Source organism: Brassica rapa, chromosome A08 (genome assembly GCF_000309985.2).
Source record: "Brassica rapa cultivar Chiifu-401-42 chromosome A08, CAAS_Brap_v3.01, whole genome shotgun sequence".
Lineage (NCBI taxonomy): Eukaryota > Viridiplantae > Streptophyta > Magnoliopsida > Brassicales > Brassicaceae > Brassica > Brassica rapa.
The window spans coordinates 4,880,797-4,907,829 of record NC_024802.2 but is presented as its reverse complement, the minus strand read 5'-3'; the positions used below and the strand labels follow the sequence as shown (position 1 = coordinate 4,907,829).

At 29.1% G+C, this 27,033-nt stretch overlaps 2 protein-coding genes across 6 annotated transcripts in view; one reads left to right on the top strand and one right to left on the bottom strand.

Moving 5' to 3' along the window:
• LOC103833097 overlaps window positions 1-27,033 on the bottom strand; it is a 1,138,500-nt gene that overhangs the window by 364,761 nt on the left and 746,706 nt on the right. The window lies entirely within an intron of this gene.
• LOC103833142 (WAT1-related protein At1g43650) lies at window positions 1,084-12,175 on the top strand. 2 transcript variants are annotated; one of them, XM_033276564.1, is made up of 7 exons: window positions 1,084-4,484; window positions 4,643-4,705; window positions 4,833-4,949; window positions 6,141-6,372; window positions 11,405-11,563; window positions 11,642-11,793; window positions 11,862-12,003. In XM_033276564.1, the coding sequence occupies exons 1-7, from the start codon at window positions 4,309-4,311 to the stop codon at window positions 11,866-11,868; spliced, it is 906 nt and encodes a 301-aa protein (XP_033132455.1). In that variant the 5' UTR covers window positions 1,084-4,308; the 3' UTR covers window positions 11,869-12,003. The 2 variants fall into 2 exon arrangements, with proteins under 2 accessions (XP_033132455.1, XP_009107491.1); XM_009109243.2 differs by having other exon boundaries at window positions 1,086-4,484; window positions 11,908-12,175.

The following is a 27,033-nucleotide window of genomic DNA, read 5'->3' as shown; positions in this document are numbered from 1 at the left end:
ACAGCCTCTTTAAAATGTTTTGGCTCAACACCAGCTGTAATGGCTGCTAAGGCGGCTTGATGCTGGGAGTAAATTTAGAATCAGAGACAAATTTTGTCAATGGGTACGAAGAATTACCTTGGGCCGAAGACGAGGACTGAGGAAAGGAGACAGTGGGACATGATGGGTACTTAAGGCGGAGTCCATTGCTTTTGTATTATAGGATACATAGTCTTTTAGTTTAACGGATGGAACGTGTTGACGTTTACCTCGACCAAGTTCTTCATGTGTTGGCAAAGGACCACTAGTATCATTTTGTTAGATCACCTGGTGATATCACTCAAATTATATACCTAAGAAGTAACCTCTACTCTGTCAAATAAGAGGTTCAGCTGAAATACTTAGGGATATAATCCACAGAGACTTTAAGACTACACAACAGATTTATTGTTTTCGAAGTAATGCTAGCCAGTAATGATTTTAATCAAGTAAATAAATAAAGGTTGTTTGTTGGTTATCAAGATGAGGGAAAATCTAGTAAAGACGACTAGATGAAGAACTAATTAAATCACCCTAACAATAACACATATTTAGCAAACCATATATTACACTTTGAAGAACCCTAAATCTAACAATAGAACTACTCAGGCATATTCATATAAAACATTATGATGGTCTGAATAATACTGCGATAGAATAAATCAAAAGACAAAGTAGATTAAAGTGAAAAAGGGAGTTCAAGATCTTCTGTCTCAAAGTGTTCAGATCTCTCTCTCCAATCCAAAGCTCTCTCTCTCTCTCTCTCTCTCTCTCCTCTCTCCTCTCTCCCTCTCTCTCTCTCTCTTCTCTCTCTCTCTCTCTCTCTCTCTCTCTCTCTTCTCTCTCTTCTCTCTCTCTCTTCTCTCTCTTCTCTCTCTCTCTCTCTCTCTCTCTCTCTCTCTCTCTTCTCTCTCTCTCTCTCTCTCTCTCCCCCCCTCTCTCTCTCTCTCTCTCTCTCTCTCTCTCTCTCTCTCTCTCTCTCTCTCTCTCTCTCTCTCTCTCTCTCTCTCTCAAAGTATGAAGCGTAGCCGTGAACAATGGCTTAGAAACAGTAAAATAAGGTTTCAGGTCGTCCAAGGGTATTCTGGTAATATATGGTGACTTCTGGCCTTAAGTTAGTCATGAAATAGGCCCGGCCCATCTTATGGAATCAGTGTCGATCGACACCAAGGCTGTGTCATTGATCGATACTCCTTCTAATCCTCGATAGCTTCCTCTCGCGAGGCAGATGTACAACTCTTCAGTAAATCGGGCCTAATTTTAGATCTAACCGTTGGATGGACCTAAAACTGGTGGCACTGGATATCTAACTCAAATATCTATCTTATGTCAAAATATCAGCTAAATCGCACCGTGGAAAAGCCTCCATACTAGCTAAACGTCTGACGCATCTGTGCAGTTACGCACCTTAAAAAGCTCCATAATCACCTAAGTTCTCTAGAACGTACCTGAACCTAAAAATACTCTAAAACAGACTCTAAACACATACAATATACTCTAAAACAATTATATACCATGGTCTAATTGTGTTAAAATCCATGGTATATCAACTCCCTCAGACTTACCATTTTGCTTGTCCTCAAGCAAAACATAGAGTAGTCATGTGAAAGAGGTTTTTGAAAACAGTCGGGACTCAATTATTTTAAAATCACTACTCTCATTTCTGCAAATATGATAAGTGGTAATGAGTCAATACTAACCTCAGATGATTCAATGTACTACACTCTAGCTTAGTAACCATTACCATACTTCACACAACTCCACTGATAGCACCTGACATACCCCTCTACTGATATCATTTCTGTATAAAGATAAATTTGTAAGCTACACCTTGGGAGTATCGATCAAGGGACACAAAAGAGATGAGCACTGCAGTGATGTGAGGGCTTTGCTTTGACATAACTCCATCACCACCTCGAACTCTTCACCCTCGCTACTAAGCACCACCACGCTCCCTCCGATTTCGAGACCGGTGACGACAGCGACGAACTCAGACTTGTGCCATCGTCTCTTCTTCGATGGTGGTCCAACAACCAGTTGCTTCTTCCTCATCAGGTTCATCGTCGATGTTGTTGCTGAAGAAAGAAGAATGAAAAGTCGTATAGGAGAAGAAAAGTGAGAAAGAGAAAGATTAAATTGTACTTGACGCATCTGTACAGTTATGCACCTTGAAAAGCTCCATAATCACCAAAGTTCTCCAGAACGTATATGAACCTAAAAATACTCTAAAACAGACTCCAAACACATTTAATATACTCTAAAACAATTATATATCATGGTCTAATTGTGTTAAAATCCATGGTATATCAACTCCCTCAAACTTACCATTTTGCTTGTTCTCAAGCAAAACATAGAGTAGTCATGTGAAAGAGGTTTTTGAAATCAGTCGGGACTCTCTTATTTTAAAATCACTACTCTCATTTCTGCAAATATGATAAGTGGTAATGAGTCAATACTAACCTCAGATGATTCAATGTACTACACTCTAGCTTAGTCACCATTACCATACTTCACACAACTCCACTGATAGCACCTGACATACCCCTCTACTGATATCATTTCTGTATAAAGATAAATGTGTAAGCTACACTTTGGGAGTATCGATCAAGGGACACAAAAGAGATGAGCATTGCAATGATGTGAGGGCTTTGCTTTGACATAACTCCACCACCACCTCGAACTCTTCACCCTCGCTACTAAGCACCACCACGCTCCCTCCGATTTCGAGACCGGTGACGACAGCGACGAACTCAGACCTGTGCCATCTTCTCTTCTTCGATGGTGGTCCAACAACCAGTTGCTTCTCCCTCATCGGGTTCATCTTCGATGTTGTTGCTGAAGAAAGAAGAATGAAAAATCATATAGGAGAAGAAAAGTGAGAAAGAGAAAGATTAAATTGTGGCATTTGGATTACATTGCATCAATAGCTGAGAATTGTGATATTTGAGAAAGAAAAATTAACCAATGAGAGAGAAGGTTGGAGTTAGATAAAAGAATAGATTTAGCCCTCAATCAATGGTCATAAAAAACAATAATTTTTTTTTAGATTTCTTTTTAATTGTTTTATAAATTTCCTAAATGTAAAGATTAGGTATTATAATTTAACATATGAAATATAAATTTTGATTAGATTTTTGTGGTTATATGATTTTCAGAACTGCATAATGGGGTTTTTATAATCAGTTTGTGTAAAGTGTTTTGTGTTATGATTTTAAGGTTAGAAGTTTTGAAAGTATAAGGGTTAGAGTTTCTATATAAGTATTGGTGATTAAGATTTGGATTTTATATCTATTGGATGTATGGTTTATATATGTTTCATGTTAGGATTTAGGGTATAGAGTTTGATTGAGGAATTAAGGTTTGTGTGTTTGGAAATATATTAAAATTAAAAAGAATAAATTTGAGTTCAAATTTAAGATTTGAAGTTATAGTACGAGAATATAAGAGTTTTAAGGTTTATACTTAGATTTTAAGGTTTAAAAATTTGTTTAGAGTTTAGGGATTTAGAAAAACCAAACATAGCATTTTAATTATTTTGCTATTAAACATACATTATCATAACATTTCCAAATATAATATTCTATTATAGCGTTTCTAAATATAAAAACGCTATCTAAAACTAGGTATGTCAACTATAGCAGATTGACAAAAAAATATTATTTTCTACTACTATCAAATTCATATTTCTTGTAGAGTGTGTTTAAACTTGAGGAGAGCGTTGACAAAAAGAAATAAATACATGCTTTGGGAACTGAAGTCTTCTGCATGTACTTCATTTGTTATCTTATGTTGGAATCTCTTGTTCTCTGCATGTTGAGTATTGTGATATTACAAGCTGTATAAAATATGTAATATGTTCTAAATAATAAAATTAAGGAATTTATTCTCTTTATCTCTCTCTTGTTCTTCACTGATTTTTCTCTAATCTGAAAATTTATCCCCTGTTCGAAATCTCACATTTCTATCGGTACTTATCATTCAAAATTCTATACCACAATACTACTCTTTATGTCAAATCGAAACCATAGATAAAACACATGTATACACCGCTAGAAGTAGTGCATGATTTGTTCGGGTTTATGAGGAGATGTAGGTGCGGTTTTGATTGTAACGTCTCCTGTGAATTTAATCTCGATGGAAGTACACGTGTCCATATTTGTAATAGTGACACAAAAAGAAGACAAAAAATCTTTAAAGTGCCCACCGAAACAGAAAGCATAAATAGCGGAGAGAAGCAAGATGAGTTTCAGCAAATAAAAGGCGATAAAAAACATACATCACTATTACTCCATGATGATGAAGCACAAAGCCAACATGGCAATGGTGTTTGTACAGATTATATACGCAGGAATGCCATTGCTCTCAAAAGTGGCCATCTCTCAAGGGACCAACCCTTTTGTCTTTGTTTTCTATCGACAAGCCTTCGCTGCTCTGGCGTTGTCCCCTTTCGCATTCTTCCTTGAAAGGTTGTTCGTTTCTGTTACTTTAACTCATCCTTTTAACATCATAAGAAAGAAAAGCGCCATATCAACGGCCCTTCAATGAACATGATTTAGTCATTAGGCTGATCCTGACTACGAATCAAACTGGAATATTCTCATATTCATAGTATGTTTTTTTTCAGCGCCAAATCATCTCCTCTGTCGTTCGTCTTGCTGCTGAAAATTTTCATGATCTCCTTATGCGGGTATACATGTCTTGTGTGTTTTCTACTAGTTGGAAATCTTCCAAGTTAAGACTATTTGATCAATCAGGTCAATGTCACGTACTGGTTGTCTAACAATCTATATTGATATATTGATAATTTAATTCAGACTCACGTTAAGTCTCAATCTCTACTATGTGGCCATCGACAACACCACGGCCACTTTTGCAGCAGCAACCACCAACGCCATTCCCTCTATCACCTTCGTATTGGCTCTTCTTTTCAGGTAAACTACACTAATGGTTCTATCTCTCTTCATTTATGTTATGCTTGTCAGCATGTTTTGATCAAAGAATGTGTTTCCAAAAAAATCTCAGGGGAGGGACATACTTTTGTTTAGTTTTATATTATTCATGATAAAAGTTAAAGAATCGTAATCAAACAAAATCTTTAAATCACTTTAATGTATTTTAGTAATTCTTTTAATATTCCTAAAGCAAATATCGATATATAAACGATATTAAACCAGTCCTTTTTTCTTGCCAACTACAAACCAAGCTTTATCTTGTTATGACTTTTCTTGCCACTCACTTATTAGCGTAATACTATTTTTAATAGATTTATACATATTTAGGTTTGTAGTAGTTTTTCTTGCCACTAACTATAATACATATATAAAATAAAATTATGTTCTAAGAAATAAATATATGTTGTTAAAATATATAAATTTTCAGAACCTATTTTGTAGTAGTTTCAGCACCTATTTTCTACTGTGAAAAAACATACTCCCTCTATTTCTGAATATGTGTCACAATGATATTTTTCACACAGATTAAGAAAGTTGCTAAAATATACTCTCTCTGTTTTATATTAAGTATCATTTTGACATTGTGCACGCAAATTAAGGAAATAATTAATTTTATATATTTCCTATATAAAAACACAATTACCTATACACCTAACCATATTTAACCAATGGAAAAATAAATCACTGCATAAAATTAATAAATTTTGCATTGAAAATCGAAAACGACACTATTTTGTAACGAAAAAAAATTATCTACAACGACACTTAATATGAAACGGAGGGAGTATGTAAGTTGTTATTAATTACAGCTCTCTGACTAATAGTATTTGAAATATATAAAATTACTTATAAAATTAATGCAGTTTACAATTAATTTTCAGCTGAAATTAAGTATAATTTGTATTGGAATTGTAAAGTGCCACTTTTTGTGTAACAAAAAAAATGTTAGAATGACACTTATTATGAAATAGAGGGAGTGAATATCAAGTAAACTATTGACAAATAAACTATTAATTTGAGTAATTTTATTATTCTTTTTTTTTCTTACTCCAACTTTCTCAAACACATGTGGTAGAGAGACTCACATATGTAAAACCAACAAAATTCAGTTGATAAATTTCCAACTCGACCTAACCTGAATTGACCCAATCATTTTTATTACTTTTGAAGACTAGAGACGGTGACGTTAAAGAAGTCATACGGACTAGCGAAAGTATTTGGTTCGATGGTTGGTATGTTGGGCGCATTAGTGTTCGCCTTTGTGAAAGGGCCAAGTTTGATCAATCATTATAGCAACAAGACCATTCCAAACAAAGCCGTTCCATCAACAAAAAATTCTGTAAAAGGATCAATCACTATGCTTGCCGCCAATACCTGCTGGTGTTTGTGGATTGTATTGCAGGTACGCCACTCACTCACTGTCACTAGTTGCGTACAGCGTACTGATTCCCCCATTCTAGTTTATTAATCATTGCTCAATATATAATTGGGTTATCACAGACTCACAGTACTGTTCACAACGAAGACAATAATATTATATGATATGGGTTCTAGTCTGCTAAATAAATAGTTATATATGTGTTCTACACATCTCCAGATCATGGCTACATTTTTTTCTTATTTAATGACTAGTATGATTACAGTATCATATTTTCCAAAAAAACTACAGATGAAAAAAGTAATAAAAGATGGTCTTTTAAACGTGTACTAGATTTTGACCCGCGCTTTCAAAGCGCGGGATTATTTTCGAAACATTCCAAATTTATTTGATATAAATTTGTATTTTAATTGTATCTACACTTAGATATTACAAATGAAAAATTATATTCAATATTTTGAAATCCGACCCGACCCGCAGTTAAATTGCCAAATTCGGTGGTTCGTATGTAATCCATTTTAGTTTTCAAAAAAAAAACTGTTATTTAAAAATTCTATAAAACCCGTAACAACTGTTAAAACCCGAGAGCTGGTTATCGGTTGAACTGATAGATGACCCAATATGTAATCCGGTTTGATTTATTATTATATTTAGAGTATTGTAATATATATTCATGAATGTTCAGATGAATAGTGAATATATTATGAAATTGGTATTCCAATTTTAATACAATTTTAGTCCAACTAAAATTCCATCTTGCTAATGGATTAATATTTGAGTGGATGCATACTAAAAATAAAATAGATTTGAGCATCAATAATATGTATACGTCTATTACAAATTAATAATTTAAGTTTGCAAAAAAAAATATAATTGTTTATTTAGTTAGTTTACTTTTGTTATTCACATATTATTAGATACTTTTTGATGTTTTGTCTATGGCTTATTTAAAATTTAAAATTTAATTTCATTATTCGCATTAGAAATGTAAATATTTATTATTTTAATTTTGATATATATTTTTATTATATTTAGTTCTTAATTTTTATAATTTATATATATAATTATCTTTTTAAGAAATTAAAATATTGACTCTTACTCTCTAGCTTCAATTTATATTAATTGTAATGTTTTATGATATATTTGTGTTAATATATTTGTTCAATTGGTATATATTTGATATATATATTACATGTCTGTTTGAGTAACCCGTAAAAAATATATTCATTAAACTATCAATAGTAACATGTTTCATCATATAATTACTATTAATATTTATTTTATAATATATATTTATATATATTTTAATACTCTAACTATAAGAATTATATTTTTATGTATTTGGTGAGGGTTTTGAACAATTTGTTTTTTTTTTTGCATTTGGATTAATATATAGTTGTATATATATGAATGAATAGATATATATATATATAATTATTTATTACATTAATAACTAAAATATAATTGATTAGTTATTTGAATTTCGAATTAATATAAATTAAATTCATTAGTTTAAAAAATAATAGATTAGTTAGTTAGTTCCTTAATTTTAGGTATGATGTATATTTAACAATTAAATTAGATATGAATAGAAATAATAGGAAATATAATTAAATATAATGGTCCAACCTAGACTATATGTAAATAGATAAAAATTGCTTCTGTTTTAATAGTATTGATCTTCTTAAAAAAACACCATTTTATTTTACTCCGATGACGCACTGTTTTATATGATATGATAATATTATACAGAAACATCAGTTATATTCGGTTATCCAACACTTTTTTTTTTCCAAATTTATACGTATGGTTATCTATTAATATGTATACTTATTTTTGTGGTACACTTTTTTTTGAACCGATTTGTGGTACACTTTTGTAGCAGAATTCATCATTTTTTGCTCGAATTGTGTGTGTGTTTAAATTGATTTTAGTAAGGTAAGAGGTAAAATGTCAAAAATTTAAGCAGTTTAATTAAACGCATATAAACTTAGTTCTGATTTATATATTACAAAGTTTTTTTCTGAAATATTAAGTTATCGAAATTTTCATCCTTATAATTTACTGAATTTATATTCATTGTGTTTTATTTTGGTTTGGTTACTTAAACCACTTTGAATTTGTTGCCAATTTTTTTTTTAAAATTTGAGTAATAAAGTAATATGCAGAAAATAAACTAATAAGCTATTTGAAAAAATAATTTATTTCGAAACCTAATTCACCCTCCACCACGGTATGAGAAAAAAAGACTATTTGTTCAAACTTTTATGATTGGTGATTATTGGCAACGGAGCGGTGATATCGGTTTGGTTAGATATTTTACATATTAGTATCATTATATATGTTGTTTAAAGATTTTCTTATTACATACATTAATATATATTATTACCGTTTCTACTATACTATTTTATTAATATGTTATATAATTTTATCTCTCTTATTAACATTGAACTATTAAGATGTGAACTGGAACTTTGGGGGTGATTGGTAGAAGCTGTGGCTTTCTATTTTTTTTACTCTTAAGATTTAGACTCTAGATTTTTAGCTTTAACTTTAATTTATTTTGCTGTAGAAATTTTTCAGAGCATTGTATAAAATCGCTAGAGAAAGTGCTTTCAAAAATATATTTCTTTTTATAATGTTTTGGCTTCAGATTAAATTTTTAAAATAAAAACATGATTGCTTTAAAAAATGGATGTAGAAATTAAAAAGGCTGTGCACAACTTCTACAGCCTCAACCAATCACCCTCTTTGTTTAAAATTTTGTATAAAATCTAAAATAATATTCCATCCGTATCACTTTAAGTGGTGTCTAGAGCAAAAAATGTGTTTCAAAATAATTAAAGTTCTCGTTATTTTAGATAGAAATTAATACCACTTAAACTTTGTGACCAATTACAAAATACTGATTTTTTTATTGGTTGAATTAATTTCATTTAATGATATTTTTATGTAACCAAGATAAAGTGTATAGAAGTTTGTATTTTCTTAATCCGAGTGCACAAAACTTAATCCAAGTCCACACTATTTCTTAATGTGTATTTCCTTAAAAATCACTTAAAGTCATAAGAAATATTCTTGTAGATATATAATCTAAAATGAGGAGAGTTTTATTTATTTTTCCGAACATTTAAATATTAGTAGGAACCGGTCAATGTCTATTTTATGAAAGAAAAAAGAGTTAGAGTCAAAGCAGAACTTGTATTTATCATTAATCATATACTAGATTTTGACCCGCGCAGGCGCGCGGGTGTACATTTTGAAAAATATGTTGATATTTGTTTTTTATGTAATTATTAAGGTTTTACAAAATGAATCCAAAGAACAGAACCGATACCGATCCGAAAATATAGTACCAAACCCGAACATAAATTGATTAAATATTCGAATTATTCAAAATTTTGTTATTTAGAGAACCAAATCTGATCCGAACCGAAGTATTCGGGTACCCGAATTTATCTAAAAATAGATTTATATACTTATATATATATTAATTATTTTTAGATTTAACGTATATAAAACATTAAGAATGATACTTTTAAATTGGTTTAAATACTTGAAAATCTATATATAGATAGTCAAAAGTAAATATCTGCAATAGTTAAAGTATACTCAAATCACCAAAAATACTTAAAATAATTATTGATTCCATATCCAAAATTTTAAATCAAACCAATTGATATGTTAAGCTTAGGTATTCTGACATATGTTATTCAAATTTATAGGTAATATATTATTTTATTTATAGATTTTGAGAAATTTAAAATAGATAATGATTTAAAACTTTAAAAATAATTTAAATGGGTTATCCAAACGCGAACCAAACCCGCAAAGATCCGAATCAAACTCAAACCAAAATTTAGAAACATCCTAACAGGGCTTAAATTTTTGACTCCGAAAACCCGAAACACAAACCGATCAGAACCAAACCCGTATGGGTGCCCGAAATCTCATCCCTATTCATTATTATATATCGTATACTGTCATCATATAATTAATTGTATTTTATACGTACCATCATATAAGTAATCATATAATTAATAGTATTTTATACGTACCATCATATAAATAATTACATATATTATATTTATAAAACTTAATAGGAAATATAAAAACGATAATTTGAGTTAGTATTTCAAATTGGGCTTTGTATTGTATTTTTATTATATATATTGACAACATTTTTGTATAATGGTTATTGAAAAATAGTTTAGTAAAAATCCATTTTTGAATATATGTATTAGTTTTTAATCAATTTTTGATATAAATCAACTTTAAATTATTATTTTGATTTGAAATATGTGTATAAAGTTTAAATTTTGTTTTATGGTTAGTTTAGAAAAGAAAAAGTTTTAGGCGATTAGATTGACCCGTTTTCGTATATTTTAAATCTCGCCCAGATAGATAGTTTTTTATAATATGATGGACTTTTAATTTTTCTTAAAAACATAAGCCCATTACTCTTTTTTTTCTTAATACTACTATCCTTGTTTCCAAACAAAATTAATTTTTTTTTAGAAGACTACAATTTATGTTTCCAAACACTCCAAATTTTTTTAATAGTCCTATTCAAGTCTCCAAACACTCCAAATTTGTACTTGAGTTTTAATAAGATAGATAATAATTAATCAACAACCTATCACCTGTGTATAGGTAGGAAAACAGAATTACAAGATTATTGCATCTAGGCAAGCGACGTTATGTAATAGTGTGGATATGTTTTTTACTAAGTATAAAAATTGAAAAATATTCATATCTATATAGATTCTGAAAAATAGATTACAAGTGATAAATTCAAGCCCATAGTTTCAATGTTCATGGCACTCTCACTCAAATATTGATTAGGCTGGATGGATGAACCCACGTAATTGGTATGGTGAGGATCCCTTCGGTATCATTGATCCTCTATTTTATTTTAATTTTGTGGGAGCATAAAATGTATGTCCGTAGAGACTTACCACTCAAACCAAGTCGTTTTTCGTTAATAGTTTCATCAATGGATATTTTTATTTAATCTAAGAAAAATAAATATTTTTCAAAAAAATTGTGTTGTTAGAGCAAGGTGATGAAAGAATACACAGCGAAGTTGCGACTGGTAACACTTCAATGCGTCTTCAGTTGTATGCAAACCGCAGTTTGGGCAGTCGCAGTGAACAGAAGTCCATCAGTTTGGAAGATCGAATTTGGCTTACCTCTTTTATCAATGGCTTATTGTGTATGTCCACCTAATTTCATCTCTAATCTTTAGATAATATATAATATGAAAGTCTTCTTCCTACACAAACTTAAACAGGGAATTATGGTAACTGGATTCACATATTGGTTACAAGTATGGGCCATAGAGAAGAAAGGACCAGTATTCACTGCACTCTACACTCCTTTAGCTCTCATCATTACATGCATCGTCTCATCTTTCCTTTTCAAGGAAACACTTTATCTTGGAAGGTTTGTGCGTTTTCTCAAGAATATCATATTTATATATAGTATATCAATATATGTGTATCTGTCTTCAGATGTTGAGAATGTGTTTGTTTAATCTTGGGGATTTAAATGGAGCAGTGTTTGTGGAGCATTTTTGTTGGTGTGTGGACTATACATTGGTCTATGGGGTAAAACTAAAGAAGACGAAGTACAAATATATGGGGAAAAGCAAAGTCAACAAGAGATTAAAGAAGAGATTATCGTCTAATATTCCGTGTCTATGTGTACTTTGTCCCAACCATCACCACATCAATAATGTCCGCATTGAATGCATGTAAACATAATTGTGGAGTTTTCTCCATCTTTTCTTTATGTTCAACGAATTGATTTTATTGTTCTGGGTTTAGATAGCTCACTTAAAGCTCTAGGCATTAATGAAAACAAAAGCATAAAATAGAATAATACTCCCTCTGTTTTTTATTATAAGTCGTTTTAGAGAAACTTTTTTGTTTCAAATTATATGTCGTTTTCAGTTTTCTATGTAAAATTTATTAATAATTAATGTTGTATGACCAATAGTAATATATCTTCTATTTTTTTATTGGTTGAATTGTGGTCAGGTAAATAATTAATGATGTTTTTGTTTAAAAAATATAAAAATTAATGGTTTTCTTAATCTACGTGCATAGCTGTAAAACGACTTATATTAAAAAACGGAGGGAGTACGTTGGATAATACGCCATTTCAGTATAAAAAAGAGTGATTTACATAATAGGGCAGTTTTCATGTTTTAGATAGCTCACTTAAAGCTCTAGACATTCATGAAAACAAAAGCATCAAGTCCCTATCTAAACACAAACTTCACCCTAACTAGATAATCTTAGTTAATTTTTGTATGAGACAAATTCATAGTTTTCAACATTAAAAAAAAGTAAAATAGTTTCTTTTTTATTTAATTACAGCCACACAAATATAAAATATATTATCTTTTTCTTTTCTTATCTTCTTACCACCAAATAAAGTGCAAATCTCTATAAATTCATCCATCTCATTGTACCATAGCTTCATCAACTCCACATTTCCTTTCAACATAGACTCTCCGAACTCTCATCTCTCCTAGAATCTTTGTACAGGTCAATTCCCCATACTCTCATCGGCATCTATTATCGGAAGATCTAGAAGGTCAACCCAAATCCAAGATCAAGATATATATATCAATATATTAGAATATAAAACTTATCAATATCTATAATTTATTACTCCATATTAGTTTAGGAATTAAGTTTAGTCATTTCTATATAAGTTTATGCATATCCCCTATATATTATTTGAGAAGCATTGCAACATTTTTTTGTAGCCACATGTCATCACTGGAATGATTCTTAGAATCCTTAGATAAATAGGTTGGTCCATCTAAATATATAATAAGTTTTTTATTAAACCACAATAAATACATTATGAAATGTGCTTCGTTATTTCTTTAAATAAGATTACGGAATTGCCTAATGTGGCTAAAGTATATATGACAATTAATGATTTTGAATAATAAAGATTTGATAAAAATAAGTGTGTATTATAATTATATTTGTTTAATTTTAAGCTATTAAAATAAATTAAACAATCATAGTAACTATATAATAAAAATTTTAAAAATTATTTATATATTATATTTTGAATTTTTGAAAGTGAGTATAAATTACTAAAACTATTAAAAGTTTCACATTCAAATTTTGTGATCTATGATTTAAAAATTTTGTTATGACATGATAAAAATAATTAAAAAATAATATAAGTTGAAAGTCTCATTTAATAAATATCAAAAATAAAAGATATATAAATATATGTATCATTTTAAATTAAACTATATGCCATATAAAAATATAAAAATATCTTAATTTTGAAATTTATTTTGAACATTTTTTTGATAAAAAATTTGAAAAAATATTGACAACTTAATTTTTTAAAATATTATAAATTACTTAAACCATTAATCCCATAGTGAAAATTTTGTTATCACTAATTTAGACTTTTTGGTATAACAGATACAAATGATAAAAAAAATATGAGCAAAAAGCATCATCTAATAAATATTAATATTAAAATTTACCATATATATGTTACTATCATTTAAATTTAATTATGTATCATATCAAATATAAATATTTTTTTATTTATAAAATTTATTTATATGTTCGCACCAATTTAATTATATAAGTAGTAGATAATGACTTTTTAATTATTTAATATATATTTATTATTTCATAATATGTTATAAACATATAATATATAAAATAATTTATATATATATAATATTTATTCCGCGCAAGGCGCGGGTCTTAACCTAGTTGTAATATATTCTCCATAAGAGTCAATAATACTTCCAATTCTATACTCTCATCAATCTATCATGGTATCAGAGTCCATATCATAAATATTCTAAATTCTTAATTAATATGACACTTCTGACCGGATATCAAGGTCGTACTTAATCCTATAAATGTCCTAAAGTTCCGAGATTTCTGGCTGAGGTATTAAGGATAAAGTACCCTATTTTAGGGATTCAATGGAGCCTTAAGTAATATATAAAAGATTAAGGTCAATCTCACCAATTGGTTTTATATATTGGTGAACTAGTTAACAAATATCCACATGACATAAACATATAAGCCTTCCGACATAGAGAAATAAGTGATCTAGACCATTACCACATCAGCATATTTACAAGTAAACAAATGATTATGAAAAATTTCATCAAGAACATTGTATGAAAAGTCTTTGGGAAAATTCTAGTAAAAAATTTATCAAGTACACTGTGACTTTATTACAGAAAGTACAATAATAACTTCATTTGGTACGGTTTCATATCAGAGATACCACACTCATTTAATTGGGATAAGTTCTATCGAAACTGAAAATCATAAAATCACGGGATGTCCTTATTGTATTGTTTATGTATCTCTCTTAGCTTGGGAGCTGTTAGAGGAAGAGGAGCCATCACCACAGTTTCCTTCTAGCTCAAAACGACACCAGGAACAATCATGTTAAACGAGGAAGAGCTTGTTGCGTTGGACGAAAGACCAAAAAATATATGCACACCTAACCATGATATAACATTACTCAAATAAACAAGTAAAACAAGTAAAACGTAAAACGTAAAGAGAGAGTAAAACAAGTAAAACGTAAAGAGAGAGGTGAGAGAAAGTATTTCTCTCTCGGCTCTCTCTTTCTCCAAGCCCCTTCCCCTCGCCGTCCCTCTTCTGTATCTTCTCTGGTGGCCGACGGTGGGCCTCATCCCGTCGGCCGCCACCCCCACTTCGCCCCGCCGTATCCAATCCTCTCCCTGTCAAGATACGGTCACTTCACCTCCTCTTTGCTTCTCCTTCTCTGGTTTTCACCGGATTGCGGCCGGATCCGGTGACCAAATCGATTTTTGGGTGTGTCCCCAATGTCTCTGGAGAGAGGGCGAGGTCGTGACTGTCCGGAAGCTTACAGGAGGCACCAATTGTTTTGTAGATCTAGGGTTTGTTTTGTCGCGGTTCTGGGTCAGATCTGCGTCGGAGGTTTGCCAGACCGAGAGCGTCGCTGCCTCTCTTCCACCGGGTTATCGCCTCCTCTGCTCTCCCCTGTCTCTCTCTCTTCGGTTGCTGTTGCAGGTGCTTCCCCATCTTCGTACTCTGGTCCGAGATGTAAAGGCGAGTCTGAGGAACTCGTTGGGGACCTCCTCCCGTTCTGATGTCTGAGCATTTACCATGGTGTTTGGTTGGTGATCCTTTCGATGGGTTCAAGATGGTCTAGGGTTCGTGCCGTTCTCTCTTTCGTCAGATCTCCATAGTCGGGTCTAGCCTCTCTTCCACCTGCTGATTGGAGCTTTCGTCTCCTCCGCCCTTCAAGTTTCAGAAGGAAGCCGTCAGCCGTTACCTGCCTTTCCGATGCTCTGCAGCCAATCCTTCTGTGTGGTACTTGCGTGATGGGACCGGAGCTGAGCCGTATAACCTCCGCTTCCATCAGCCTGTCCCTCACCTGCTCTTCATCTCCTGGCTTATTTGTGTTGGGTGGGACTCACAGGGACACGCCTTGCCGTCTTCTGGAGTGGACAGCGTCTGGAGTAGATTTCACTGGGTCTCGATGGCCCAAGGCTTGGTCTCCCTTGCTTCGCCTGTCGCCCCTGTTGGAGTCGCCTTCGGGATGGTCTGCGGGTCCTTGGACCATTCTCCGGTTGAATCCTCCATTGATCTCTGTTGTTTGATGCAGGTCCCGGCATCATGTCTGTTCCGAGATCTACTGAAGCTAAATGTTTGCTCCTGGTATATTCAATTGTCAAGCTTTGGTCACATTCTTTGATTGTGATCAAACCTTTCATTGTCCTAGAAGAGTCTTTTTTACCTTTTTTTGTGGCTCTTTTAGGCAGCTTGCTTTGATAAGCTTCTTAGATGCTAGGATTTGATCTTTCAAAACCTTTGTAATCCCCTGTGTCATTAGTTTCTAATGAAAATTCACATACTTAACAAAAAAAAAAAAAAAAAAAAAAACATTTACAAAATACGTCATACATTTGCAAGTTTCAACATTCGTACAACCGAATGACATCCACTTGTACACATAAACTTCATAGCTGCATGCACAAAAATTAATATGTACACCAGTTCACAAATATCCACATGTACACATAATTAGTAAAACCTAATATTTAGTAACGCAATAGACGTGAGTGGGAAACTCGAACTGCCGACAAGTTAATACAACTCGGATATTAGTCAATGGTTCATCGAGGATTAGTTTTGAACCTTCTTTGTACAAAATTCCGATGAATGTATTCAATATTAATTTACTTATGGGATAGTTACTTGTAAAGTGTTTTAGTATGGTGGGAAATCGTTGTGGTTATACTCCTCATAGCTGGCTTCAAATCAATGTGAGCATTTTTTTTTTTTAGTCACTAATGTCAATATCGTAATTGATTCATCTTCTTCCTCCCTTTTTCTAGGGTTACGATTTTTGCATAAAATTTGGGAATCTTATCTCATTTTATTCAAGAACAAGATGAAAGATAACCTGGATTCATTTAACTTGGTCTTAATTCTTTATTTTCTCTTGATCTGAGGTTGAGAAATACCAAATTTAAGGTTTTCTTGAAAATAATTGGGTGTTCATGATTGTTCAAATTTTGGGTGTTCATTATTGACTAAGATATTTGCACGAAGTTAAAGGTTAGGAGACTAAACATATTTTTTTGAAGCAGTTATCAAGAGATTATGGACAAAGATAGCATTTTTGGATTCTTCTAGAAAAATAAGCAAGGAACGATGAAGAAGATGAATTATCTTAAGAGTATTTAGACCATCATTAAACTCAGTCTCTTAAGAGTTCTTAGATTCGGTTAATAGATAATTCTTAGTTTTTCTTAGTTTTTAACTAACAAAAACTAAGAACCGTCTCTTAAATAAGAGATATAAGAGCCTGTCTCTTAGCCGAAAATTATAAAAAAAAACAAAAAAGTATCAAAGCATGAGTTAAGAACCCCGGCTAAAAGACCGGGGTTAATCATGCCCTTAGCTTATTAACATTGGATTAATGTGGACCATTCATGTTAAAAGTACAAAAGTAGATCTAACGGTCGAAAAATTAGACATGTATAAAGATGTGGCAAAGATGATCTTGGCCATTGAAAGAAAGGAGAAATGTATGGCAGAGGCTGAGTCCCGCCACTTGTGTAGACTGTATATTTAAGACTAAAATAAGCCAGTTAAGGGTCAGCTACAAGGTTGAAGTAAGTGTCCTTGTAGCAGTTAATAAGATGAAAACTGACCGGATGGCAACCTCAAGAAGATAAAATTAAACATTTCACAAAGAATGTGACGTGTTTGAACTGAAAATAAGCTATATAACTTCTAACTAGATTTTGATCCGTACTTCGAAAGCGCGGGTTATTTTGGATTATAAACAAAGTTGGATATGAATTAGTATTTTAAGTTTGTTGTATATTAATATGTTATAAAGTGGAAATTTGCTTAAAATATTATATTATTTATGAATTAGTTTATTTGAGATTTTGTATACACATCCTTATGTAACTCCTCATGTACATATTGGATTTTTTAGACACTCTTGTCTCTGTTCGAGTCCGAATATCCAAAGTACCTGAAATGTATTTGTGTATATTATGTATATTCATGTATTTCAGATATGTTTTCAGTATTCAGATATTTTTTAAACAAAATTTGGGTTCGCGTTTCCGGTTATAGTTTCGGGTTTATGTAAAGTTTCAAAGTTTAAAAATATATTTTGGGTATTCGGATAAAACTTTGGATATTTTTGTTCGTCGGATAAGATTTTGGATGAAATTTTGGTCTCTTTGGGTATTTTAATATTTTTGGATATTTTTTGTTTTGGTTTTTCAGGTTTTGGGGTAGTTTGAGTATTTTTGGTCCTAAATACCCGAACCGATCCGGACCCATTACGTACCCAAATCCCATGTATTTTACAGGTATTTGAATTATGGACTCGAACCGACCCAGATCCAAAAGGAACCGAGTTGAACTCGAACATTTTTTTCTCAAATATCTAGTTGGGTTCAAATGTCTTGGACCCGAATAAATCTGCACCAAAGGAAACCAATTTAGACCCGATCCGAAGACCTCAAACCCCAAACCTATTATCTCTCATTATATTTTGTGTGCAGTTTATAAGAGTTACATTTGTTGAGGTGGTGACACTTCTGATTGACTTGAGAGATTTTTTGGCTAATTTAATATTATCGATTTGTGTAGTTTTTTCTTTCTGTTGAACAAAAAAAATATTTGTAAGCTTTTTATTAATTTGTAAAACTTATCTTAAATAACAAATTGTTATTATAAATAATTTTTATAAATATTAATTTAACATAATATATATTTTTGTTTTAACAGATGGTTTACTAAAATGTCTATCTAATTTGGTTTTGTAAGTATTCTGGAATTATATAACGTAGATGACATGGTATTAATGTTGTATGATATATGCTAACACATTTTTATAATTAATATCTGAATATTGTAGGTCCATATTGAGCATAAGATATGGTGTATAACATATTTATAATTATATAATAATTATTACAAAATTGTTTAACTGTTTAGATATTTATAAAATTTTAATGTCTTAAAAACTTTATATTTATATTTACCGATTTGATGCATTGTAGTTCACATTATAGGAGATAGTCTCATAAAATCACTTTGCTAAAATGGCTAAATGATGCATTAGTTATAGAAAAAAACTTGGTTATGTAAGATATAAAATAACTTGTGGCAGGAGATAGTTATGTAAAATAACTTGGGTATATAAAATAGTTTTGTCACGTAATATATAAATGGTGCGATATTTGAGGTCCAAGGTTCCTTAATTAGTGGGATTCACAAAGATATGAAATAAGTCGTTGTTCAATACTTCAATTATATGTTAGTACTAGGTTAAGATCCGCGCCTTGCGCGGAATGAACATTATATATATAAATTATATTATATATTATATGTTTATAACATATTATGAAATAATAAATATATATTGAATAATTAAAAAGTCATTATCTACTACTTATATATTTAAATTGATGCGAACATATAAATAAATTTTATAAATCGAAAAAAATATTTTTTCTATTTGATATGATATATAATTAAATTTAAATGATAGTAACATATATATGGTATATTTTAATATCAATATTTATTAGATGATGCTTTTTGCTCATATTTTTATCATTTGTATTTGTATCTGTTATAGCAAAAAGTCTAAATTTGTATTAGTGATAACAAATTTTCACTGTGCGATTAATGGTTTAAGTAATTTATAATATTTAAAAAATTAAGTTGTCAATATTTTTTCAAATTTTTTATCAAAAAAATGTTCAAAGTAAATTTCAAAATTAAGATATTTATATATTTTTATATGGCATATAGTTTAATTTAAAATGATACATATATTTATATATATTTTATTTTTGATACTTATTAAATGAGACTTTCAACTTATATTATTTTTTAATTATTTGTATCATGTCATAACAAAAGTTTTAAATCATAGATCACAAAATTTGAATGTGAATTTTTTAACAATTTTAGTAATTTATACTCGTGTTTAAAAATTCAAAATATAATATATAGATAATTTTTTTTAATTTTTATTATATGGTTACTATGATTGTTTAATTTATTTTAATAGCTTAAAATTAAACAAATATAATTATAATACACACTTACTTTAGCCACATTAGGCAATTCCGTAATCTTATTTAAAGAAATAATGAAGCACATTTATAATGTATTTATTGTGGTTTAATAAAAAGATTATTATATATTTAGATGGACCAACATATTTCTCTAAGGATTCTAAGAATCATTCTAGTGATGACATGTAGCTACAAAAAAATGTTGCAATGCTTCTCAAATAATATATAGGGGATATCAAATTCAAATTGTTGATTATATTAGTAATGATAAAAACAAGATTAAATAGTAATTAGATATGTCCAACTAACTTTCATAGGTAGATTTTTTAGGACTCCTTCCCTTTTAATAGTATTTTTTTTTTTTTTGTAAACTATAAAGGGTTAAACCCGGGTCTATTAAAGACACAGACCTAACCCCCGGGTGGAGGTACAGCCCACGGATAGACCCTCTCCTGGGCATTCAAATGAGCCGAAAGCAATAGCCCATATCCGTGTGGCCAGCGGGGTTCGAACCAGGGTTCGCCGTATTGGGTTTAATCCCTCAAACGTCACTGTTGGTTTCATAATAGTATTGATAAGCTATCAAAAGAGTCATTTTAATATCCAGGCCAGATCTGACCAAAAGCACCAACTTCATCTTAATACAATTAGTAGAGGCAATTTCACAGCCCACACAGTTGAAGAATGTCATGGTTGATAACCTTATGTTAGCAACATCTTATTGATTGGGATATGTCCACATGAATTCAAAAAAACGATCTTAAAAAGCAAAGTTTGACCCTTTAGTGTCCAATGATATCAATGCTTTCTGTTTCAAACAGGAGGGAAGCTTTATGGTTTCGTAGCTTCTACTTTTTCTTCTACTTTAGGGTTTGATAGAATTGTCCGCTATTACAGACTTTGATTATCTGTGGGGCAGTGCGTTAGACGAAGGAACTAGCATCTAATCTAAGGAAGATGAAGACCAGATATTCAAAGGAATATTTGACAAAGCAGAAGCATTACAAGCATACATAAAATAGGAAGTCTACACACACCGTAGACCAGCCACACACCATTAAAAAGGAAACTAAGAACATAGTTCATAAACCAAAGGCATAGAGCAAGCATACAAGACTTTGGGTCGACGGACTCCTTATTTTCTATTTTAGCGATATAGGAAGTTGGCGGACTCTTCTATTCTAGTCTCCCCGGCGACCGTGGGTGACAGCCTGTATTATTAGGCCTTCCTGCTCCTTCAGGAGAAAAGAAATCCTGTTGAGCTAAGCATGGTGAATCAGCTATATCATCAACGTTTGACTTGACCTGCTCTTATGAAACCAACAGTGACGTGGTTAATGCTTTCAACAGTCTTATTCTTCCCGGGTTTATATGCCGTTAACATCATTAAGAATGCTTATCTTGTTTTTGTGTTTTGCGTCAGTGAGCTTCACCAGTTCCTGAAGAAAAGAAATACAATAAAGTTGTAAACTCAAAAGTTGCGAAGACTTTCGAACAAGACTGTGAGCTTCACCAGTTCCGCCAGTGAGCTTCACCAGTTCCGTTAACATAATGTTTAATATTTTTCAAAGATTAAAAAATAAATAACAAAAAGAATAATTAGTTTAAAAATACAAGACTTTCGAACAAGTATAACTATATAAATCTAAATTTAAACTCATGATTTTCAAAATTTAAGTTATATACTATTGAAAATATTCAAAATAACATATACTATATATAAGTTGATATTATAAATCATTGAAAATGTTCACATATTATTTTAAAGCACCAAAAATATACCAAATCGTTTTTTAATTTGGTATTTCTAAAAATGTTAATATTACGAAATTTTTTATTTCAAAATAAAATATAAATAATTATCAAATAAGTTAAACTTACAAAATTAAAAACATCATGTACAAATCTATACTATATAAAATAAAGTTTCAAAAAGTAACATAAAAATAACAAACAAATATGATAATTAATTTAAAAATACAATACTTTCAAACAATTATAACTATATAAATCTAAAACACATGATTTACAAAATTTAGGTTATATACTGCTGAAACTATTCAAAACAAATATGTACTATATGTAATTTGATGCAATAAATCATTGAGAATATCCACATATTATTTTAAAGCACCAAAATATGTCAAATTACCATTTTAATTATTATTTTAAAAATTTCAAGATTTTCAAAAAATGTTTATTTCAAAATAAAAAGGAAACTACTACTCAATTTAGTGAAAATACAAAATTATTAAAGGAATCAATTTGATCTATAAAGTAAACCTTTGAAAGACCAACAACAAATTAACTAACAAAAAAAAATCATAAAGAATACAAGAATTTCAAATAATAAAAACAATATGAATCTAAAGTACTTTTCAAGCACTTTTCATTAATATGAATCTAACAAAATATGATTTCAAAATGGAAGCTATTTCTTTCCAAAAAAATTATCAATATTAAATTTAGTAAGCAAAATTGACAAATAACTAAAAGAATCAGTTTATTATAAAAAATAAATGTTTGGAAGATCAACATAAAATTAAGTAACAAAAATAATCTTTAAAATATAAGGATTTCAAATAATAAAGACAATGTAAATCTAAATCACTTTTCATTACATATGAATCTAAATAACATATGATTTCAAAATTGAGGATATATATTATTTAAGTTTTCACATAGAATTTAAAATTATCATTATATAAAAGTTGAGGCTATAAGCCATCGAGAGCGTCTACATAGGATTTAAACGACCAATCGTAGTATGACAAATCATTATTAAAGTTTAATATTTTTAAAAATGTTAATATTACCAAAATATATTTATTTCAAACTAAAATATAAATCAATATTAAATAAGGTAAATTTACAAAAATATAAATACTATATTAAGTTAACATAATGTTTAATATTTTCCGAAAATTAAAAAATAAATAACGAAAAGAATAATTAATTTAAAAATACAAAACAATTAAACAAGTATAACTATATAAATCTAAATTTAAACTCATAATTTCAAATTTTAGATTATATACTATTGAAAATATTGAAAATAACATATACTATATATAAGTTGATATTATGAATCATTGAGAATGTTCACATATTATTTTAAAGCACAAAAAATATACCAAATCGTTTTTGAATTTGGTATTTCTAAAAATGTTAATATTACGAAATTTTTATGTCAAAAAAATATAAATAATTATCAAATAAATTAAACTTGCAATATTAAAAACAATATAAATCTTTTTTTTTGTCGTCTTTTTTTTTGTCGTCAAAAAAAAAACAATATAAATCAAAATCACTTTTTGATTACATATGAATCTAAATAACATATGATTTCAAAATTGAGAATATATATTATTTAAGTGTTCACATAGAATTTAAAATTATAATTATAATAATATAAAAATCAGCATCTTAATTTGATAAAGAAAATAAAAAGATTATTTTATTAAAATAATTAACTTGATATATAAAATAAGTATATATTTGAAATTAAACAAAAAATTAACAAAAATAAAAATATTGAAAAAGAAATAAAGTTTTGAAAAAAATATTTATAAATAATCACATATGTAAAAATAAATAAAAATCAGCACAAAATTATAAAAAAGATAAATTGAAATTTGTAAAAGTTATCTTTAAAGTTAGATTGATATTTATAGCTAATTATTAAAAACTTAATATAATAAGAGATTGACAAGAAAAAAATCTAATTATGTCTGTAACCTTTTATACGATATGGACTATATCCTTTAAAAATATGAAATAACTGAAAATACCAGTAAAAATATTTAAATTCAGCATCTTAAGTTAATATTCTTATAAATCTTAAATTTTTAAGAAAAAAAAAACAAAAAAAAATGCTTACTTGATATATATGCTAACTCTTCATTAATTAAAGGGAAATTGCCAAAAATATCATTTTCAAAGTACCACCTTTCATGTTTACACTAACCAATTTTACACTCATCTTTAATGAAGGGTAAAAGACATTTATAACCTTTGAATTAACTTACGCAAAAAAAATAAGGTTAACTAATCTAAACTTAAAACATCAACTCTAACCCCTAAATCATCAATACTAAACTCTAAACTCCGAACTATCAACTCTAAACCCAAAACCCTAAACCTTCAAATCAAAACACTAAAACATCAAATATAAACCCTAAACCCTAAATCTAAAGTTAAAACATTAACTCTAAACCCTAAATCATCAACTCTAAACCCTAAACCCTATATTTTTCTGAAATTTGAACCCTAAACTCTAAAACCCTTAACCTTCAAATCTAAACCCTAAAACATCAACTCTAAACCGTAAAACCCTAAATTTTCAAATCTAAACCCTAAAACATCAACTCTAGGGTTTTAGGGTTTAGGGTTTAGAGTTGAAGGTTTAGGGTTTAGGGTTTAGAGTTTACTTTTTAAGGTTTAGGGTTTAGAGTTGATGTTTTAGGGTTTAGGGTTAATTTTTAGGGTTTAGGGTTTAGAGTTTACTTGTTAGGGTTTAAGGTTTAATGTTGATAGTTTAGGGTTTAGTGTTGATGATTTAGGGTTTAGAGTGGAAGTTTAGGGTTTAGGGTTTAGAGTTGATGTTTTAGGGTTTAGAGTCGAAGGTTTTGGGTTTAGAGTTGATGTTTCGGGGTTTAGGGTTTAGAGTTGATGTTTCAGGGTTTAGGGTTCGTATTTAAAAGAAATATAGGGTTTAGGATTGATGGTTTAGAGTTTACAGTTCGTATTTGAAAAAAATAAATAGGGTTTATGATTGATGGTTTAGGGTTTAGAGTTGAGTTTTAGGGTTTAGGGTTTGAATTTCGAAATAGGGTTTTATGGTTTAGGGTTTAAAATTATTATTATTTTTTAGATTTTTTATTTATTTAAATATTTATTTATTATTTATATAAAGAACAAGGGCACAAGAGTCTTTTGTCACTTAATGAATAAGGTGTTTTTGAAAATGTCCCTTTAGTGAGGGTAAAGATGAAAAGTGGTATCATGAAAGTGGTAAACATAAAATTTCCCCTTAATTAAAGTTAGAATTATAAAATTATGTTTTAAAGTATGTCAAAACATACAAATAGCTTATAAATCAAAATAAAATAAATAATTAATATCATAATACTTAATATGATCAAATAAATATAAAGGTAAACTGAAATTTCGTATTTTTTTTCATTTATATTGGTCTCAGCTATAAAATATTATAAATTTATAATATGTTATATGAGTTTCTTAGAAAAATAATTGTTGATTGTGATTCTTTTTTTACCGAGCAAATTTATTATTTATTTTACATTAAGTTAAAAAGCTCTGTTAGAAATAAGTGATGGTAACAATAATTTACTTATGTAAGAAATATATTGTTAAACAGGTCGTTTTTCTATATTTTTCAAATCATTTATCTATGTGTTCTGAGGCTATTTTTATCAATAAATGAATAAACATAGTTATTAAGTAATCAACAATTAAAATTTAATAAATTTTGACATATATGTTTTTAAGAAAATCATTATAAAAATATTCATTAAACTAATCAAATATGTTTTTAAGGAAAAAATCTAAATATTCTATAATCAATAAGGCTTTTTGTATATATGGTCATTAAAAATTATGCAAACTATATGGTGACTTTTCTTAAGTATTTAGTGTAATTCACCGATAAAATTTACAGGACATAAGCTTATGAAACTTTGTTGAAGAAATTAACATAACATATAAAACTAAAAATGATCTCACACGAGTTCTATCAATGAAAGATATTTGAAACATAATGTTATTAATATATATGACAACATAAAAAAAAATCGAAGAGGCTAAAAATTAAAATAAATTAGTTGAAAATTCAAATAATATTTACAAATAATATTGACATTAGAGTATAGTCTCAGGCTCTCGACAACAGAAAATAAATATATGAAAAAGATTCATTATACATTCGTCAGTTGAAAAATATGTTATCTAAGTTTATGAAATATGATGTGAACTAATAAAACATCATAATCACGCCATTTTACTTAATATTGTAATTAGATCAAGTAGAAGATGTATCTAATATTTTTTATTTATATGTGTTTATTTTAATAAATAAAAATATTATTTAACATTAGTTTAGAGTTGTATATATTTATTTCTCTTTTTATTATATCTAAAATGAAATTAATATTTAATTTCATAAAACTATTTATTATGATTGAACTCTGAATTAAATATTAACCCATATGCATTTAAGCGACTTCAGTATGAGTATTTCAAATACATATATTCACAAAAATATATAATACTTTTACTTTCATTGTAAAAAATTGGTAAATACAAAGTAAAGCCATATATTGTGCATAAGCATTAATTTTATTATGTTTTACCAAATATAAGTAAAGCTAGATATTGTGCATATGCATTAATTTTCTTAAGTTTTTTCAAATGGAAAGATAGATAAAAAAATTATAATAAAAATAATTATAAAGTTTACTATTTTTTATTATGAATAGAATGATCAATAATGTTTTTTTAAATAATATTAATAAATAATATAAACACGATTATAAATGCACTTAGATATTTACATATACAAAAAAGATATCTAAATATTAGTTTTTTAAAGAGTATAATTGTATAAAAATCTAAATAAAAAATATAATAAAGCATACTTTGAATAAAACTTCATATAAAAATGTATATAAACCAATTATACTTCATTATCCTAAAATTAATATAAAATAATACACATTATTAAAATAAGCTCACACGTAGCGCGAATTGAAAATCTAATCTATACTATATAAAAGTTTAGGCTATAAGCCATTGAGAGCGTCCACGTACGATGTTAAACGACTAATCGTATTATGACAAATCAGATTTTTAATTTGCTATTTATAAAAAATGACAATATTACCAAGAAAATCGTTTATTTCAAAATAAAATATAATTCAATGTCAAATAAGGTAAATTAAAAAAAGTAAAACATTATAAATAAGTTAACTTATTATATAAATTTAACCAAATAAGCTATAACCAAAGATTGATCCGCTCATACGCGCGAATATGGGTTC

Coding starts and splice junctions, on each gene's coding strand:
- LOC103833142 (XM_009109243.2), top strand. CDS start 4,309: ATGATGATGAAGCACAAAGCCAACATGGCAATGGTGTTTGTACAGATT. Junction 4,485..4,642: donor TTCGCATTCTTCCTTGAAAG/GTTGTTCGTTTC, acceptor GTTTTTTTTCAG/CGCCAAATCATCTCCTCTGT. Junction 4,706..4,832: donor TTCATGATCTCCTTATGCGG/GTATACATGTCT, acceptor AATTTAATTCAG/ACTCACGTTAAGTCTCAATC.